Source organism: Nasonia vitripennis, chromosome 3, assembly GCF_009193385.2.
Source record: "Nasonia vitripennis strain AsymCx chromosome 3, Nvit_psr_1.1, whole genome shotgun sequence".
Lineage (NCBI taxonomy): Eukaryota > Metazoa > Arthropoda > Insecta > Hymenoptera > Pteromalidae > Nasonia > Nasonia vitripennis.
Window position 1 is genome coordinate 3417231 of NC_045759.1, and position 20162 is coordinate 3437392.

General features: G+C 46.0%; 1 protein-coding gene across 3 annotated transcripts in view; it reads right to left on the reverse strand.

The window, feature by feature from the left end:
* Positions 1 to 20162, reverse strand: part of LOC100123284 (stAR-related lipid transfer protein 13) — a 227147-nt gene that overhangs the window by 134404 nt on the left and 72581 nt on the right. For all 3 annotated transcript variants that reach the window (XM_031926169.2, XM_031926167.2, XM_031926170.2), the window contains 6 exons: positions 16555 to 17937; positions 16089 to 16266; positions 15772 to 16008; positions 14997 to 15284; positions 14471 to 14676; positions 9938 to 9980 (listed from right to left, as the gene is read on the reverse strand). In XM_031926169.2, coding sequence (XP_031782029.1) covers positions 9938 to 9980; positions 14471 to 14676; positions 14997 to 15284; positions 15772 to 16008; positions 16089 to 16266; positions 16555 to 17937 — 2335 coding nt within the window. The remainder of the gene's footprint in view (positions 1 to 9937; positions 9981 to 14470; positions 14677 to 14996; positions 15285 to 15771; positions 16009 to 16088; positions 16267 to 16554; positions 17938 to 20162) is intronic.

Genomic DNA, 20162 nt, shown 5'->3' on the forward strand with positions numbered 1-20162 from the left:
GAAAAAACTGCCCAAGCCGTCGGAAAAATTGCGCGCGATACGCGAAGGGATGGGTCGAGGGCTCGTGAAAATTTAAATACGAGGGTATATCCCGGCAGTGTGCTTTACACGCCGGACGGAAATTTCGGGAGTCGGTTGAGCTTTTTTTTATTTGCGAAGCGCTTTCGTTTTTATCGTCTTTTTTGAGCTCTACTTAACTCATAGTTGAAATTTTTTATCAATTTTTTTCTACGTACAACGAAATAAAAGAATTCACTCAAGCTGTCCGTTCTCTCGACTCTTTGTGAGCTCTGTACTGCTCTGCAGTAGCCGCTGCACACGTGCGTAAAATCACGCGTGAGCGCGTACAACGGAAGTACCTCTACTGCGGATTCCGAGCGGAAGTGAGAGGTGCGCGCGATACAGCTTTTTCATAATATCGCCTCGCGCATTATTTTAGTCTGTCTGCTTTTGTCGGGATATAAGTTACCGCTTGCATCTGGTGTGTACTATTTTTGCTCCGACCGTCTTTCTTCTCTCTCCCGCGCGCGATTATGATAATTAAAAAACGTTGATTTTGAAAGATATAGGGAAACGCCGTGGAGTTTGACACACTTTCGGGTCGGCTTCAAGGCTTAATTGAGAAATTAAAAATAAAACTGCTTTTATACGCTATTTCATTCTTGTAGAAGTTATATACGCCCGAATTTCCAGCGTTGAGCAACGCGTTCCAAATCGAGACACTACAATATATAATTTTGTAATGCTTGCGTGCGAGACTGTGTGTATAGGACAGCTGCTTCGCGTTACGTTAATCGCTGCTATGAGTATTATTAGAGAAGCACTGCAATTACGGCGAATATCAATTTTGTTGTAAACGCTTTCAATAGCTGTGGTAGAGACGTCGGTAATGAGTCGATAATTCATTACTCGTATAGAATAGTAATGAGCGAATGCTAACGAAGTGTAAACAATAGTTTTACGATTTTGACACGCTGCCAGAGCCATTTTTCACGAGCTCGTTTGTTAAGCAAATATTGTTCGGGTTTGGATGGAATTCGACGGTGAGAAAAGCTTTTACATTGATTTCGGCTGCCATCGGTGACAGGATTATTCCAAATTTAGTTTTTTTTTTTGCGAATGTGGATTTACACTTTTTAATGGGCGATAAATGAATGATTCATCGCTTTTGTCTGTTTGAATCGTAGTGATGAGCTGAATCGTAATGATATTTTTATGCGACGAATTATCGCTCAGTTTATATTTAAAAAAGCTTTTTACTGCGGAAATGACCACGCAGACGCAGGACATGAAATGTTACTCATGCCGATTGCAAGCTACACTTACGGTTTACCTACAACAGTGATAAAACAACGATGATCTAAATATTGACGTAAGTGAATCATATTTACGCTATTTTTAAAAAACAATGACTTGATAAAACTCTCACTATCAGAGTTAACAGTTTTTAAAACATCGATGTTTCCCTCATTCTCTACGATTTTATTTTTCGTTCGCAACCGAAAAAAAAACTATCCTATACCTACCACTGCGATACACCCATTTTACAAATGAAATAAGAAATACCGCAACGTCGAAACATCGGTGTTAACCCTATCCCCCGAAAATTGATCCAGTCCATCCAAAAGCTATTCAAAACATCAATTCCCTCGTAACAACCCGAAATCTCTGCATCAACCGCACGATAAACAAACTTTCCCCACTACTATGCAAAAATTCACGAGACTTTGTCGTCGCGTGCCAAATCTCGCTTTCGCGCACGTCCACGTCGTTTGGCAAGTCGTTCGGGCCATTAAAACTTGCAGCTGAGAGCATATAATAGCAGAGAAAGGAAGGAGGCGCTCGCGCGCGCGCAAATGCGATAAGGCTATCCGCATCCTATCCGCGCGCGGCGCACGTGGAGTCTCGAGTGTGCTTGCTCATGCCTCTCCTAATGCGTCAGCCTCTTATGGATTAATTTCGAATTTTCAGGCCTCGCGCGAAGAGATTCGGTTTATTTGGTGCTATAGTGCTCTATAACATCGTGATATCGTACTTTGTTATGGAGATTCGATTTTATTTTCGTACGCGATGACGAAACGCCGTCTAGATAAAACAGCGTATAGAGCGTACGATTTTTCAATAAACAGCCGAACCCGTTCGTATAAACGTATTCGCCTTATCGATTGTTCCGAAATTAAAACACATGGGCAGATGCTTTTCCGCGCAGCTGTGTGCGTGTGTCGTTTTAAAAAAGAGCACGGGTCAAGGTCTGCTTCTCCCGGCGCAATAAAATGAATTATTTGGCACAACGATGTTTTCCTTTAACCGTGCATCAAGAGCTTCAGCTCGACTCTCTTTTATACAAACATCCAGTAACGTTACGAAACTCGTGGAAGAGCAAAAGTTTTCTCTGGAAATTCCGCAGCGTGTTCTACACGCCGTACAGTCATTCCTCAGCACCTCAACGAACAGGACACAAGTCTGGCACAGTACACTGCACGACATCCTCACCAGCACTTTGCATCGAAATAAAAAGAACAATCACGTGGTCGTTTACCAGCCACTTGTGCTATCGGCGATCACTTTGCTCGTGTGTCTTGAAAAACATCCAAGGGGTCGATCGATCCCGCAACCGACCATCCACGAGTGCATGTACTAACGGCACAGCTGAAGAGACAGCTGATTTGAAGAGAGACAAAGATAATACGTGTAGTAAGAGGGAGAGAGAGATAGAGTAGGAGAGATGGAAATTCGGAAAGAAGCGCGAGAGAGAGAAGCTCGGGCGCCGGCTGACAACAGCCCGAGTCGCGTGGACGCCGCTTGTAAACTGTTACCGCGAGGCTGCTACGCGCGTCTGCTGGGCGATAGCAAACTGCGCGGCTCGGCTCCTATTGGCTCGCCGAGTTCGCGCGTTCTCTCTCTCTCTCTCTCTCTCTCTCTCTCTCTCTCTCGCTCTCTCTAAGCGCGGGCGTGCGCCGCAACGACTTGCTACTGCTCCTGCTCCTGATTCTAGCTTCTGTGTATAGCGACTGCTCCCTCGTTGTTTCTTGACGCGGGTGAGCACCTGGTTTCTTTTTTTTTTTAATTTTTTTTTCGCGACGCAGGTGTTGAATGAGAATGAATCAAAGAGGGTGGGTTTGAACTATTAATGGAGTTTTCAATCTGCGCGAAGTATTTTGAAAGAAGGTTCGTTTGAATTTCAAAGCTTTTCGCGCGAGAATTCATTTCCGGATTTAAGTTTGCTAATGGAACGCGATTTATATTTGCAAATATTGAATGAGTGCAAACTCCAGCCAACGCAGAACTGCGAAGTTATTACACGAAAAGCAAATCAGTCGTGAATCAACCGAGATTTATATTAGCGGATGAAAATATTGTAGCTGAATTATCGTGTTCGAGAAGTCTGGCACCACTCGGCTGTTTCTACTCAAACAATAAGTCGCCTGTTCCGCTCCACTTCTACGAATCGACCGCAAATTCCCTCATTATTTATATAAAAAAATACAAGAGCCAGCGAATTTTCATAAAATTCCATTTCTCCGAAGCAACCGCAAAAGACTCGTCAAAGCCGGCCAATTTCCCTCTTGATAACCGGTGAAACGCGGCAAATCGAATCAGGCAACCTTCGAGCCATCATCTCGAAGCATCATTTTTACGCGGTCGCAAATTAAATTTCCCGCGCGCTTTGCTTCGTCCAGCGGAACTATCCTAACGTACACGAGCTACAGCCGATAAAGTTTCGATCATGAACGAACACGATAAGCTTATTCCGACGAGTTTGGGCTCGTACTTTATGATTCTTTCATCAAGATGAATCGATAGTCTGACACACCGGTGACTATAACGTTCGGACGCGAAAGACGAGAAGCTTGCACGGCCCGCAGCAAATAAAGCGGAAAGCGAAGATTGATCGCGAGCCATCGCTTAGGTATACGTATGTACGCAAAACTGGGGCATAGGAATGTGCCGAGGGTACAGAGATTCAACTTGATCTACGGCGAAATGCCGATGCGCCATATGCATTTCTCCGAGGGTGGGGGTATAAAGCTCGCATTGTTGGCTGGCTTCCTTCGAGTGTGTTTTTAAGGGATTATCGAGCTCGTGATGGATTGGCTTCGCGTGTGTGCGCTGTCTGCGGGATCGAATTTTGTTCCTCGTTGCGCTGCGAGGTGTCCGCGAAATTGAAAATTTTCAGTGTCTTTAAAGCGACAAGGCTCCCGACTGCGTTGATTTTAGTTGATTAAAATTTGTTCGAGATTCTTTAAAAAAAAAAAAAAATGGAATATTGACGCATTCCAGCTACCGAAATAGCCGTGGACATTGTTTCTGATTAACCGAGGAATTTTTATCGGTCGTCAGCATGAAACAACTCGTTTTTAAACTTTTTATGTCTGCCGCTGTGCGAATTGACTAATTTCGTAGCGCGAACACTCTCGTTAGGCTCAAAACAAGATTCCGCATAAATCACGCTATTGCTACAAACGACTTTTTGATCTAACTCGATAAACTCAAATTTTTTGACCACGATTCCAAAAGACACTTATAAATAGATTTGTTTGCACGAGTCGAATCGTCGAGACAAAAAGTTTCCAACCGTCGGGAAGTTTGTTTACCAAATTCCGAGGCTTCAATACCAAAACACAGCCCCACTCGCAAACAAACTCTTTGTAAAAGATTTTTTTATAAAAAAAAAACAGTTAAATATTCCCTCGGTCAAGCAGTTCCGCGATATTCATTATTCATTGAACGCGACGCGCAGCTTGGGCGCTGAAAAAACTGAAACCGAATAAAAACGTCCAATGCGTGCACCCACGCATCGGCGGCCGAATCGAGCGTCAGCCTCGTCTCTCCCCCCACCCCTCGCGGCCGATAGTCCGAAACTCTCTTTTCGTAACTCGTCCGCGTTCCTTCATTTGGAGCATATTCAGAGAGTCCGACGAATCTCCACCGATCTGGACTCGGCGTTGCGCAACGCGCGACCCATAATAATTGACTTCTCCTCTCGTCGGAATATTTTCGTTTGTACACGCTCTCCGGCTTCGATATCTCTCGCCAGGGTTGAACAAACTTTCGGATCCAGCGCACAATGCGAAATCACACTTCTATATACTCGGCGCGAATTCGATCATCCGGTCGAGATTGAGGAGGTGGAGAAGAAAGAAATTTCCTCGACCTTTGCGACGTGCGAGTGTTCTGGGATTCGGAATTTTTCTTTTTCGGTCCTTCCCTCGTGCTCCCATTCACGCGACTATCTCGATCGGGAGAGGGAAAAAGGGAGCGCTTCCTAATTGTGCGCGAAGTCGCGTTGCGTCATGAATTCCGCGAGTCTGAGACGAGCTCGTTGTGCGCACAAGAGCCGCCACTGTGCCTGTACCGCCCAAATTAATTGATGCTCGACATGAGTCATTTACTCGACAGACTGCAGAGCCGCGGTTATATACCTACATGAGATCGAGCGAGGAATGCGCGTTTGGTCAGTGTCGGCTTACGAGTACTTCGAGATTTTGCACAATTTCAAGACGATTCTACGCTACGATACGGTTCCTTTTTTTCGCGGATCTTCTCGATTAACGTTATAAATAAAAAAGTTTTTCGAGTGATTAACGCGCTAGATGTACAAGCTGAGATTTATAGAGAGACGTTGATAAAGCAGGAAAACCGCGTCCCTATAAATCAGCTGACGCGTTGGCAACAAAGGATATAGCCGAATTCCGTCAATCGTGTACGCGCGAAACACGACCAGTCGAATCGATGATTCTCGGGGATCGCGTCGAACAACGACGGGGTTTTCGGATCAAGGACGCGCCCGAGCTCTCCCCCTTGTCGCGTTTTTGGTTATTGATGCGATTTTTTTCAATCTAACCGGACAGCCAGCGGAATGCGAACGACGGTTTTATAGCGCGGCTGATGAGTAGATGTAGAAGCGTTAGACTCCGGCGCTGTAAAGTGGCTCGAGTTTGCTCGTTTTTGCATTCAACGAAGTTTCGCAGTTTGGAAAAAATGCGCAGCGAGAAGTTCGAAAGCGAGCGAGGACTCTTTGAAAGACTCGCTGAACTATGTATCAAAGTTTCATTTAAACGTCTTCGTGACAGTCTACCTCTGCGTTCGCTATAAACATCGGCGGCCGCTCGAGGCTATGCGTATAACGTTACAGTACTCGCTTCTGAAGAGCCATGATAGTTTTGAATAATTTCGCTGGAGTTAACGTTTTAATTAATGCAAATATGCGAATGGATAATATTGACGTTGAATGTAGCGAATATCACTTACGTTTGTTTTAGAAATGTAAAGTTACGATTCGTTTGCTCGGTGTAATGTATCGAGAGATACTTTGTTAAGAAATACACCTGTTATCAAGTTAGACGAGAGGTCGCTGAAATATCAACTAATTTTCCGTCAGTTCCATTTCTCATTCAACTATTTATCGAATCTAACGAAACAAAAGCCCGAGCAACAGCATAATCTCCGCGGCTGAAAACAGGAAAATCAGCAGGTTATTCACAAAACGCATCGCTTAAGCTCAACATCCACACAATGCTCCGTAGCGTTCTGAGAAAGCTCTGCATTGTTCGACTATTCATAAGGATGGCAGCCAAGCAGGGAAAAAGGGAGGAGGGTGAGGAAGAAGAGTAATTGAGATGCGCGAAGCTCGGCTGAAATTGCATTAAGACATTGTTTCTTCCCACGTTCCCGAGGGGCAGGGAAAAGAAGGGCCTCCCTAGAACCGGCGAGTCGGGTCGAATTAATTATTCGTCGACGTCATTATCGCTGATGCCATTATATAAGGATATTCGCATCGCGATACACACAATAGGCGTATCTCTGTCGGACTGCCGCTCGTTCTTTTTTCGTACACAGCTTCTATATACTACTTACTCCTTCTCGTTTTCTCGGCTCGCGGAGCTCAATTAATCGCTAATTGATCGGAGCGAGTCGCGATCGTTCTCCGGGCTCGGCGAAGCGAGCAGCGCCAGCGCGCAAAAGCTCTTTGTGATCTTGAGAGCGCAGCCGCTTGGCTCCGTATTTGCATGGGATGAGAGCTTCTTTTTTCTTCTCTCCAGTTGGTCAATCTGATCGCGATGCGAAATTGACGGGCGAGGAGAGAAGCGCCCGGATAATGGCTGCTTAATTAGCGGGATAAACGATCGTAACGACAATGGGACATGCTTTTATTGCGGTGAACCGCTCTCGATCCCGAGAATAGATTTTGTATACCGTTCGAACCGTTTGGTGATTTTCCGGAATTGTACGGAGTGGAAAATGAAAAGACATTTTTAGGACGCGACCTTCTTGGAAAAATATGCTCTGGGATGGCCGATATTTCGAGTGCCGTAAAATTACAGCAATCTTCCAGGACGTTTAGGACAATAAAACGTTTAGTCGAGGCAAGATGCTCAGTGAACAGAAAAATAAGAAGTTATCCGGCGCGAAGAAAGAGCAGAGCGAAAAATGCCAGCTTTCATCTTCCCCTTCAGCTTGGACGATTAATTATCGAGTTTCGCGACGATTGTCGTCATTATCGCAGAATTCGCTGTAATTGCGTCGCGATCGATAAATCAACGATTAACGGTAACTTTTTATTTTTATATAAATAAAATCTCGAAATTAGAGCAAGCTTTTCAACTTTTCCTCCCATCACAAACTTCGCCGATCTCCTGTATAGCTTCCGAAACAATAACGGAAAAAACCCGAGCGCGTCACATCCCACCCCGGCCATGAAAAAGGGAGGACGCGCGCGACCATATCGCATCACCGCACACGGCCGAGATGAAAAACGCTGATATTTTCCAACGCACTGTATACCGCGTGTCTACATCCCCGAGCGCACCATAAATCAGCGCGACTCGCTGGGGAACGATTTCGCTTCACGGATCAGCAGCGGATGTTTCGACCGAACGACTGATGCGCTGCTAATTACCAGGAGGGACGAACGGATGCAGAAGTTTTTTTATTTATAGCACTCCGAATCGGACCGAAGCTCCAACTGTTGAGCTATACCCCGCAAAAACCGGCCAGCGAGTAAATCACGGCTCGTACAACTCTCCTATTTTCTGATAAAATCGCGACAAAGCTGGAGTATCTCTTGATCTGGTAATGATTTACTCCACGCCCAAGTCATGCAGCGCGTGCCCGCTTCTAATGAAGTTCCTTGCATCGACTGCTGCTAATCGATTTTCCATGTAGCAACGTTGCACTATGACCTACACCCAGTTCTCCTCCGTGCCGTGTGTGTATGATAAATCATAGGGGAATTAGCGGCGTATCTTCGAGAAAAGAATAACTGGAGAGCTTTCATTCGTTTGTTTCGCGCTCAAGTTTAAATTAGTCGGAGCGCGCGCGCAGTCGATAATTAAAGTCGATCGGCGGCACAGTGCATTATGTCGGCTCTGCCGTCATCCCTCGGTTGCTTTCTCTGCGATTCGCGTGTATGAACCATTTCTCTGGAAAGGCTACCGATGTAGGGACAATGGCAGAAACTTTCTTCGGCCGTTAGTGCGGGCCTCGCGATTAATTATTGTTACGGCTATTTTCGCGCGTAATTACGCTACTGAATAAGCGATTTGCTGCTACTGCTCGCCCAGTCGATCATCCATGGATTAGCAATGAATTCGGAGATATCCGCCCTCGTGTAAGTAGAGTCACGACTCTTCGAAAACTGCACAACTATAGGCCGAAAGTTCCAAACTTGCACGTGTGAACAAAGAATCTTCGTTGTCGAGTGGTTCGCTCAACTTAATAAATCAGCGATTGACGATAATCGCCCTCCGCGATAGAGCGGGGATAAAAGCTCGTCGCTACGCGGCCATTAGTCAGCGACACGCGTTCTTTGTCTCCGCTGTGCGAAGCACACGTGTTACACGCATCATCGTCATCGCCGTGGGAAATCGATCGTCGCTCTTTTCTTTTTTTTGCGCTGAGCACGCTTCGCGTTTTATAAACATAAAAGGATGATAATCGCGCGTAAAGCGACGACTGCCGCGCCCACTCGGTCTAGTGTCCGGCGGGCCGTTGACGGGTTAAACGGGAAACAAAGTGCAAATTGCTTCGAGATGGCAATCAGGGATGTTGGTGGACAGTAGTCAGCGTTGTTTTGCAATCAATTAAAATATTTTCATTCGATTGAAGTTTCGTGGGCCGCTTATTCCCTTCATTTCCAAGGCACGTGCTCGTTGTTGCACAGTTTGGGCAAACTCCGTACAACCAAAAGCGAGCGATAAAATAGCGTAGTGTAAGAGCAAACTTATCAAACACGCCTTGCCGTGCTCGGATACAATCTACTTACAACATAAACATGTTATCTCAGACAGAGTCGTAACAATGCGTTAATAACGCTCATTCGTTTCTTACCGTGCAGGAAGCGTAAGACACGCGTACACTGGAAATAAACATATTTCCATCGTACGTAAGACGCGTAACTTGAAATTCGAAAGTAGGCGAGAAGCTAATACAACGTTGCGCGCACCATTCAAGCTCGGCCACAATGGGCCAAACTCTCGTATATATACTTTATACTTCCTACATGATTCGCCTCTTGCGTCGGCGAAATAGGAGAGCGCAAAGTTTCTACTCGTCCCTCGCTCTCTCTCTCTCTCTCTCTCTCGCTCTCTCTCTCTCGCTCTCTCTCTCTCTCTCTCTCTCGCTCTCTCTCTCTCTCTCTCTCTCTCTCTCTCTCTCTCTCTCTCTCTCTCTCTCCCTCTATATATGCGCATGTGTGGAAGGGACATGTTTAATTCCGCGTGGACGACTTGACACGTGCGAACGTATAAACTCCTCGAATTGTGTCGCACGTGGGGGTGGAGAAGGCTCTTGAATCCTGGTCGATATACTGTGTGCTATTTACGTGTTTAATTATTGATACACGTATTTGCGCGAATGATGCGGTCGTGTACACGCGTGGGAGTGTAACAACGTCGCGTGACAGATATTACATGGAAAAAAGAGAGATCAAACTCACCTGATAGTTGTCGCTCGGACTGCGAACGGGGCTGCTGTCGGTTCTGAAACAGAATTGACGTGGGTTGATCAAAAGAGCGAATTATTTGCTGCAGCGCTGTAGATTGGCCGGGGGTTAATTGTCGCCTAATGCGTGTTTCCCGGTAATTTTCGCACGTTTTACCCACGACGCTGTAGTAAATACTGCGGAGTGATTTAATCAATGACGCTGTGTGACGACACATCAAATTAAATTTGCATAAACCATTGGAAAATTACTGCGATGTCGTATATTGGCCTCTCTCTGTTATAATCGATCGTCAAACAAACACTAACGAAATTGCTCGAACGATCGAATCGCGTGTACGTCTGGAAATCGGCGACGAAATCGCGCATCACCCCGGAGCAGATTTATCCTCGTATACGGGCGAACACAGCGCAAATAGGCTCGTATCTCCTCTCTCTCTCTCTCTCTCTCTCTCTCTCTCTCCATCTCTCTCTCTCTCTTTCTCCCGCCCATGCGGGAGAAGACGACGGCAATGAGTCAACAACGACTGCGACGTCGATCGCTGAATAAACGGGCTCGCGATATATAGAGCGATATTATTTTAAAGCGCTTATCTAAATAGCCGGTCAACGACTGATTTATCACAAAGTGAGAGAGAGAGAGAGAGAGAGAGAGAGAGAGAGAGAGAGAGAGAGAGAGAGAGAGAGAGAGAGCGAGAGAGGAGAGCTAGACCGAAAATATTCGAGCTCTATCGCGCTCCGGATTGAAAATAACGACTCGCACTTGACCATCTGTACTTATTTGGCGGCTAGATCGAATACTCGTCCCGAGGCGAGGAGGCTTGGCTGTGTGAGGCCTACGGCGTTGGATAACTTTGATACGGTTGGAAAAAATTTCGTGATTGGAGAGTGTCTTTTTTTGTCGGGTGTGTGTACAGTTAGACGATGCCGAGAGTTTGATTTACGTTCGTAGAGCTGAATTGCCCCGCTAACGTTTGTGAATCGTTACATCGAATCGATGCTCGCTAATTGCGCCGACGTGTTTTGGTAGCCTTGCTGACGTCGGAAAAATTGTAATGAACCAATTCGATCGCGTACGCGTACCGGGTACTAATTAATTCTTCATTCAGAGTTTTGTTTACTCGGCTCATCGTTCCTCTGTTTGCGAAGGCATGCCGTTATTTTTCTTCCGAAGCTACCCCACCCTCTCTGGCAAATGACTGCATTATTATCGAAATCGCGCAAACAGCCTCGTCGAGTTAAACAAACCCCTGCTCGAATGAAAAAAAAATCGGACAACTTTTATGTCAGGTGTAATCTTCCAGCATCAGCGACCTATACGATCGATTCTCCGCAAGGAGAAAAAAACCCATGAACTTCATCCGCACAATAAACATCGCAATCACGTTAGCCCCTTATCGAGTCTCTCCCCCTATCGTCTCGGGAGCTTTCTCTCTGTCTTCGATTTTTCCCTCGTCGTCGACGTCATCGCTCGCGTATACGTCGTCGTCCGACCAGTCGTCACCGCGTAGGTGTGCATCCTGCGCGCGTACAACTGGAATCGGTTTTTCTTCCACGCACCCCATCGTCGCGTCATACCTGTGCCTCGCGATATCGCTTTCTATTTTCAGAATATGCGCAACGTCATCGAGTCCTTTACGATTTGAGAGTGACGCGACGAGGTGATTCTCTTAGTGCGATATGCGGCTATACTATTTCTGGAATGAATAACTTATGACCAGCGTGAATTTCATGAATTCCGTTTGTTTTAAGAGCCGAAATTCGGGATATTTTTGAAACGATTGATGTTGCCTTTTTCCGACCTCTTTTTTCGTAAGATAGCACGCGCGCTTACGTCAACGGCTACTTATTACGAGGCGATTATTTTAAAATTAGACGCCGTCGAATTTTTTTAGGATGAGTTATTTATAAACTTTGGATCGCCGTAAAAATATAACCTTCCGACGATGTATACACAAAAAATAGCTATTACGGCCATTAATTTAAAAATGCTTTGATAGTCGCACATCCATAAACAAACGCATAAGCATAAAATCGTTAAATGAATCATCGATGGAACATACTATTTTCGAATAACAGCGTATATCCGCAGCGAACGAGATCGCAAGGAAAATCGTTCTAAAGAGCTCTTCAGTGAACCCCTGAAAGCCTTGCTCGGCGTAACTCAGAAACCCACCGCATACAAGCTCGCCTCCATAACCAACATCCAAGAGCACCGGCGGCAGCAGCAGCAGCAGCAACAACCTGCACCTGAGCCGTATTTTCCATCACTTCTAGAGAGGAGGGTCGGCGTGGCCTGTCATCCGATTAATCGGCGACACGGTGGGCACACGCGCGAGCGCCTCGCTTTGAGCTTGTCGCAGTATTAGTCTCAGTCATGCGAGAGAGAAAATGTGTGTGCATCGGCGGGCAGCGGCAGCCCTCGGCCATTGATAATTTTACTCGAGGAGAGTCTTGTTGCCGAGTGGAGAAAAAAGTGAACGACGATGAATACGGTTTTAGAGCTAGTATACACACGCGGCGAGTAGTCACATGCGGGATTGGTCAGACGCGCGCATCGGAGTTGTTTTGGCGTTCGGTTATTTATACTTAATGCGCCCAATTACCGAACGGTGTCCAACGCGATATCAATTTATTGCGATGCCGGAGCGGAATCAATTTAAAGCGCACGGCGATATTGATGACACGGTTATGCAGTCCGATCTCGCGAGCGGATACTTGAGGCAGCGGCGTGTAATGGCCCATTACAGAAATCTATAATTCGCTGAAATTGCTTCCACATTTCATTTGTAATAAGCCTAGTGAAAAGCTCGCATTACACCCGAGGAGCCTTGTAAAAGTCGTCGGTTACATATAGATTCGTTGTGTATGAATAAATTCAACCACGAGATCTCGAGGGCAGAGAACAAACAAAGTTGATTTAGCCCACGGCACACGCGCTGTAATCAAATAGCAAGGACGAGCTGTGGAAGCTTTCACGTACGGGGGATTAATCCTGGCTAAATGAAAGGCGCGTTCAAGTATATCGATAACAGCTCGGCTCGATGTATAAATAATGAAAAATCGGTTGGGAAAAAAATGCATCGTGTGCTTGTACATAATATATATTGAGTAGCTCGTCGGGGAAATTACGAACGATTTGAATATCTGTATGCATTACGAGGTTTGCCATCGACGTAGATTACTCTCGACTTCGACGAGCTTTGCGATCTCTGTACAACAGGTTTAGGAAAGAGAAACATGAATTGAAATAAGTTTTCCTCAAGCGGCTTATCGAATTCTATTTTCCTGTCGGTGAAAAGTTGATCGAAATTTCGTGGAAAAACGGCGCTATATTCTCTCGCGCGAAAAACAGCTGAAAGTTGCAAAAGGATCAAGCGGTCAGCGAGCGAAACTCTCTCGAACAAGTGGGAGCGAGAAAAGGAAATAAAGCACAAAGAAGGAGAAGTCACGTATTCTAAGTTGAACGGAAGAGAGAGATAGAGAGAGAGCTTACGCGTGCTTTCACGATGGACCGATCCGGTAACCTTGAGCTCTGCCTCGAATATATAGAGAGGGACAGCGGCGACGAGTCCGTGAATAGAGCTGGGTCGAGGTTTGTAGCCCCAGGCCCTTCGGCAGCCGTTGTTACGCGTACGTATGTATACGACGCGCATAGTTACGGCGCGTTGCGTAACAATTACAGGAATTCCCGAGGAGCTTCGAGCGCCTGTTGTGCACTGCATTGGTCGACCGCGAAGCTGTTGCTTGTTGCGTCAAGATAATTAGTGGGTGTGTGCGTATATGCGCGGTTCACTAGCTCTCCGAGAAGATCGATGATTTTCGATGAACATAGTCGCTGTTAGTTTCTCTCTAAACAATGATTGCTCGGTATTTCGGTGTGAAAATATACGAAATAATTCAATTGCGACTATTATTTTTTCCATTCTTTAAAAAATAATTCTGGCTCATGCAAAGCTGTACTGAATATTCATCTGTTGCAGACTATCACGTGGATAAAGGTTTTCGCGAGGGCGTGTATATTGCGCGTTCAGTAAACCAGCGTGTATAGGAAAGGATTTCGATGTACCTGGCAACAAAACACGCTGTGTGAATGGCTATCGATCGGCGGACAGCGATATTTTGCTGGTATGTACGTGTGAGGCGCACAGCCGTTTTGCTTTTATTATATAGAGCCTTGGCTAAATTTAGATCGAGCTACGGAGTATGAAAGAATTTTATAATTAGACCAGTTTTCCGATATTCGCACCGTGTAAAGGCAGAGTTTGCTCTTAAACAAAAACAAAAACCGCTAGGTGACTTTTACATGAAAAAAAAAGAGGAGCGAGAGATGTAAAGTGATGAAGAGGAGAAACGACGAACGATTCGTATTGTTCTTTTGAAATTAATAATAGAACGCAAGTGTCAAGCTCACTAGTGGTAAAGAAATTTAACAATTTTATCTCCAAACGTTATCGTCACCGCTCGAGTATGTACTACAGTAAAAGTGTACGGACAATATAATAAAATAGGTTATTCGACTACTCACCGGCTCTTCGGTGACGCTCTTCTCAGGGTTGCTACCGTTGTTATCCAGAAGTGGCGCACTAGTGCTTTTACCCGCCAATTCGATTGCCACGGGTTCGGTCGTTTTAAGTTGCAAACTCGCTGTTGAGGGCGAGGAGAGCGCGCGAGGCAAAGAGGTATCTACGAGCTCTCCTGAACTCACCGAGCTACTCGCAGTGGTCGATAGGCCTATGATTCGTACAAAAAAGTTGTAATTATTATTTCAGTTTGTTTTGTAATAAAATATAAATAAAGTATGCGATACAGTTGAGTAAAAAAGCAAATCAAACGCGCAAAAAATTCCAATATCACTTTACGTTCCAAGCCCACTCCATCGAAACAACCTTCAAAAATCCAATATTCCTCTCGCACACATACTATCCATAACGACGTTATTCCGCGCGCCTCAATATACCCCTGAGTACAGCGAGAATCAGCGAGAATATCCACCCCCCCCTCAAAAAAAGAAGAGCCCAAGTGAGCCGAAATAACGAGCGAATCAAACTGACCGAGCGGCAGATTGTTCGGCCTGGCTGGTTTTCCGGTCCTCGGCAGCGAGTCGTCGAGTCCGCTGCTGCTGTCCACTGCCTCCTGGGAATAGTCCCGCTCCTCGTCTGCCGCTGACCTCGTCTGCGTGTGGACGCTCTCGCGTTTCACCCACACACTAGCTTCGTCCTCGTGCTGATCGTGAGACGAGTTCAATTTCGAGGGACGACGGCGTATCCTCTCCCACGTCTCCTTGCGGTGACACTTGTTCGTGGCTGGCAATATCGTGCCGGTCGACGAGGATGTCGGAGCTGAGGAAATGATTTATTTTATTTTAAAATTAAAAGAGACTTGAGCAAAGAATGAGAATAATTTTAGCAGCAGATCTAGCAGAGCGGCAATTTTGACCTCGTCGGTCCATTTATTCCTTAGCGATTGTTTCTGTCTGATTGAGCGTGTTTCTGTGCGAAACTTTATGACTATATAGTTTTAATGGAATTTATCGATTTTATATAGGTCAAACCCGAGGAGAAAGAGATACTTTTACACAGAGACGCCCAAGCGCGCGCTCGCCTGCTGGATTCCATTGAAATTAATATTAACTCGCCGTATATATACTCACGCAGTTTTACCCAGCCTTTTATACATTGAATTTCATTGAATTTAAATTCATTTCAAAAGCAGACAATATAGCTCGGAATTGTACGATATTAGCCCTTTGAAAAGTCTAACGCGATCAATGAATCTCTGATTTTAAAAATTTAAAAAAATATCGATTATCGTGTATTTGTTACTCACGTTTGACGAGGCGCCTATCGGTACTCCTGGGCGGACTAGCAGTTCCGATTCCGCTTTCGAGAGGGGAAGCTCGGTCGGTCGTGTCTGGCGAAAGGCTTCCAGAGGATATCTCGTCCATGCTCTGCAGCAGGTCCTGCGACGATGACGAGGACCTGTTGTCGTCGTCGACGGTGTTCTGCGGCGAGGCCGGATTCAGGATCGTTTCGTCTTGCAAGGATCCTGCGTCCGCGTGCAGATCTGCAAACGTCGTGAAACGTGATTTATTCGCAGTAATTTAAATTTAAATGCCGAGGAATTCCTGGGCCACGATGACTTACCGTGATGAGGAGATTCGCAATCGCTGACCCATGTGAAACTCGAGCTGCGGGAAATGGCCGGAGACGTTTGGGTGGCCATGTCCGAGCAAGCGAGGCCTTCCATTGGAGGACTGTTGGGACACCAGGAGCCGCCACTTTTCGTTAGTCGTGAGAGTATGGATTGCAGGGAGATTGGTAGCTGAAATTTTGCGATGATAATGGTTTAGCAAAAAAATGTATACGAATATGAAATTCGGCGACGTATACCCGTAAAATTTAAATATAAAATCATCTCTCAATAAGCCCGCGAGAGCAAAGACAGCAGAACCCGGAAAAGAGTATCGTATTATGACAGAGCCCGAAAATACGATCTCCCTCTATATCAACTGAATAAACATCGCATCTCCGGCGCGTGCGGCTAACTAAACATCAAACGTATTTCCGAATTCGATTGAAATTCCAATATACGATCCCCATGGAGACTCACCGAAGCCGATCTGGAATTCTGCTCGTCGACTATTGCCTTGTCGTCCCCGTTGTTCTTCGTCACTAGCGGCTCCTCGTCCACTTCGCTCCGTTCGACTTCCGGAAAGTCGCAGCTGACGGCCACGTCGTTAGCATTCGACTTGGCGACTTGGAACCTGCGAAGCTCCACCGGACTGATCTGCGTGACATCTTTGTCGGACTCGGAGAGTCGCTTCGCCGTGACGTCGGAACGAAGGGTCAGGGGTGACACCGCTCGCTTCTTCCTGCACGTGTCTGTGTCCCTTAACGTACCGGCTTTCACGAGATCCTGGTCGGGCAGGGACGACACTCTGACCAGGATAGCCTCGGCCGAACTGTCCCTGTAGTCGGGTGCATGCTTGTGTCTTTTGAGGAGTCTAGAGAAGGGTGAGCGCTTGACTTCGGTCGGTGTGCTCGGCGCTGACCTTGGCATGTTGTTCTCCAGCGACTTGGATCTGCCGATGATCTCATAGAGATGCGGGTCGTGGATCTCCTCGTAGTCCGGTTCTGCTTCACTGGGCTTCAGCTTTCGGATCTTGCCGTAGTTACTCGTCTTCTTCTGGCTCTGATTGCTCAGCAAGCCGTTGCCCGGTAAACTCGACTTACGTTGAAATGGCTGGGGTGGCAATTGCGACCTAGGATCATCCAGGTTGTTGTTCCTCGACCTGGCGAAGGCTTTCAGCATGCGATGCGACCTGGGCATCGGGTCCGTCGAAGGTTTTTTCAGCGGCAGACCCACATTGCGGTGCTGGCTCTTTGGTGAACTGCTGGCAAGACTAGAACTGTTGTTACGGAGCTCGGCGACCGACCTGGAGACCGACTGCATGAGGCAGTTGCTCGGCTCGTCGTAGTCCGACGTGGCGTTGGAACTCGTGCCGTTGCAGCTCGTCGGATATTCGAGGTTCTCCGGAAGGCTGCCGCTGATCCTGCGCTGCCGGCGTCGAATCTGGTCACGCGGCTCGTCGTAGTCCGCACTGAGCATATGCTGGTGTCGGCTCTTCATTTCATCGAACGTCCTCTTCTCATCTTTGGTGACGGCGTCCTCCTCGGTGCCACTGTCGCTATTAGGTATGCCCAGGTCGGTGAGCAGGTCGCGGTAGTCGTTACTCTGCGACCTGCTCTTCGTCAGCTCGCTGATCTCGTTGGCGATGATGTTGTTGAACTCTGCAAGGATGTTTTCCGACCAGTCGTTCGCTCGTCTCGACTCGAACTGCCTCTGCCTCCTGATGCTGTTCGACCTGCTGCTCGTTTCCTTGACAGCGCTGACGGCGCTGATGTATTCGCTATTGTTGTTGTTGTTCTTCTTCTTCTCCGGCGGGTCGTCTCGTCTCGGCGGAGCAGACTCTATGATTGCGCCGATCTCCTCCTGCGAATAACAGAAGAGCCGATTAGACGCGCAGAAGCTTTTCGGCGCTGTGGTAATTAATAATAAGTCGGGTAGGAGGAGGAGCCGCGAGTCCGCTGGAATGGGAAGGTCATGTATATTTATAGAGCTGCTGCCGCCGCAGGCAGTGGTTGGAGAAGCTGAGCATAATGAAGCGATTATGCGCGGCGGACGGGAGAAAATTTGATGGGTTCGCGTGATGGGATATGGCTACTTGGGAGGACGGTACATTATTGCACGGCTAGGCTTTCGGCGATTGCTCGGAACGTATGAGATTCTTTTTGTTTTGATTGTTTCGACCGAAGGTCTATATTAATTTCGTTGGGTATGCTATGCCTCTCGGGTCCTGAGAATTTTGACAAGTTTATTAAATTCTCGCACGCAGGGATGCGTTTAATTGAAAATTGCTTGATATCAGCTTTGAAAAAAATATAATATCGCTCGCGAAAAGGAAGCAATGCAAAATACTTCAATATCGCCTTTTGCTCTGCTGTTCCAGTTTTCTCCAGCAGCCTCTTAAAAAATGCAATTTGAATAAGCCGAGCTCGCCTATATACTTTAATACACAGCCTCGCGCTCAAAGAAGAAGCGCAATTTAATTTTCCTCCATCTCTCTCCTGTGTGTGCGTCTACGGGCAATAGGTGTACGCAAGACCGCAATAATGGTTAATCGGCTCCGAAACACAATTAACACAGTCGAATCTCAAGACAGCAAGACACACAAAGAGCATCCGGACATGCAAAGCAAGCAAACGCGGTAATTGCTCTCGGGAGCGAGTGTATATTCGGGGGATCATCGCGCGCCGTATGATCCGTGAGCCGCCCGATAGATTTGGCATTCGCTCATCGCATATACAACGGATACGATTCAATCCGAGAAGCCGTCGGCCATCAATTTGGCCATTAGCCCGGCGGATGTGCTGCAGCCCGCTGCTTGAAATCGATGCGGATTTACAATTCGACTGCGGATAACGAAGCGGTGAAAGCGATTGTTTTGCGTACGTCGCTTCTACACTGAGAGAAATAGTGCGTAAGTTTTACTATATGTTCATGATAATTTACTGAAAAGTTTGGTAATCTCGTCACAGACTGACAAAACTGACCTTTTTACTAGATTTATATCAATTTTTACTAAACTTCCATATAAAATTTACCATACTCAATAGGAAAAATTAACAGAAACTATAGTGAAAATCGCCAATGTATGAATTTTTACCTGACAGTATAGTAATTTTTAATAGAACGTATAGTACTTTTCATCTAAAAATCGCAACTGATGCATATTGACGCGTTATGCGCATGCGCGTTTAGCAAACATGGCGGCCGCGAGAAGAAGCACCTGAAAATAAGCATCATGGCAAGACTCGACTTCAGAGCAGCAGTTTGAAGTCGGTGCTGTTTCAAATAAAGTCAAACTGTTTTGTGTGCTGCCGCTAGGGGGTGCACGGGAAATAAAACCCGCAAGCGGTAAGAAGTTAGCTCAGTTAATATATAAGTCCGTTTAGCAACCCTGTTGTAACAATTGCGAGCGTATAAGCATATGTACTGCGAATTGCGAATATGTATAATAATTAAGCGTTTAGTTGTAGGAAATGTATCTAGGTTAGTTTAATGTCTCTAAAAATCAACTGCGGCGAGTGAATCGATAATGTTCTCTGAATGAAGTGCGTTAGAAGAGTAACCCTCCATAACCATAAAAATTTAGAGCCATATAATAATTGAAAATAATTTTTCCACTATGTGTATTTTTATATTTAATTTAGTCAGGGTAAAAATTACTACTCAGTATAGTAAAATTTATAGTTTTATAAAATTTACTATACAGTTTAGTAAAAATTACTAGACTGTCAGTCTGTGAGTGGATTACCAAACTTTTTATTAAAATTTCCTATCCAGTATAGTAAAATTTACTATAAATTTCTCTCAGTGTAATTGGTACTTAGTTTTTATTGGAAAAAAAAAATAAACGGTCGAAGATAAATGCTCGATCGACTCGTCTCGAAGCGGCTTTTCACTCCCGTGCAAACAATCCTCAAGCTATACAGTCGCATCCTCCGGCGATCATTAGCAGCCTCTCGGCGACGTAATAACCGCCTCGTCCCATAAATCATCGAACAGAAATTCCCCGAACGAAAGAAATCCGGCGAGAAGAAACAGCGCGAGTAGCATACACACGTCGGGAGAAGGATGAGGATCGATTGCGCCGC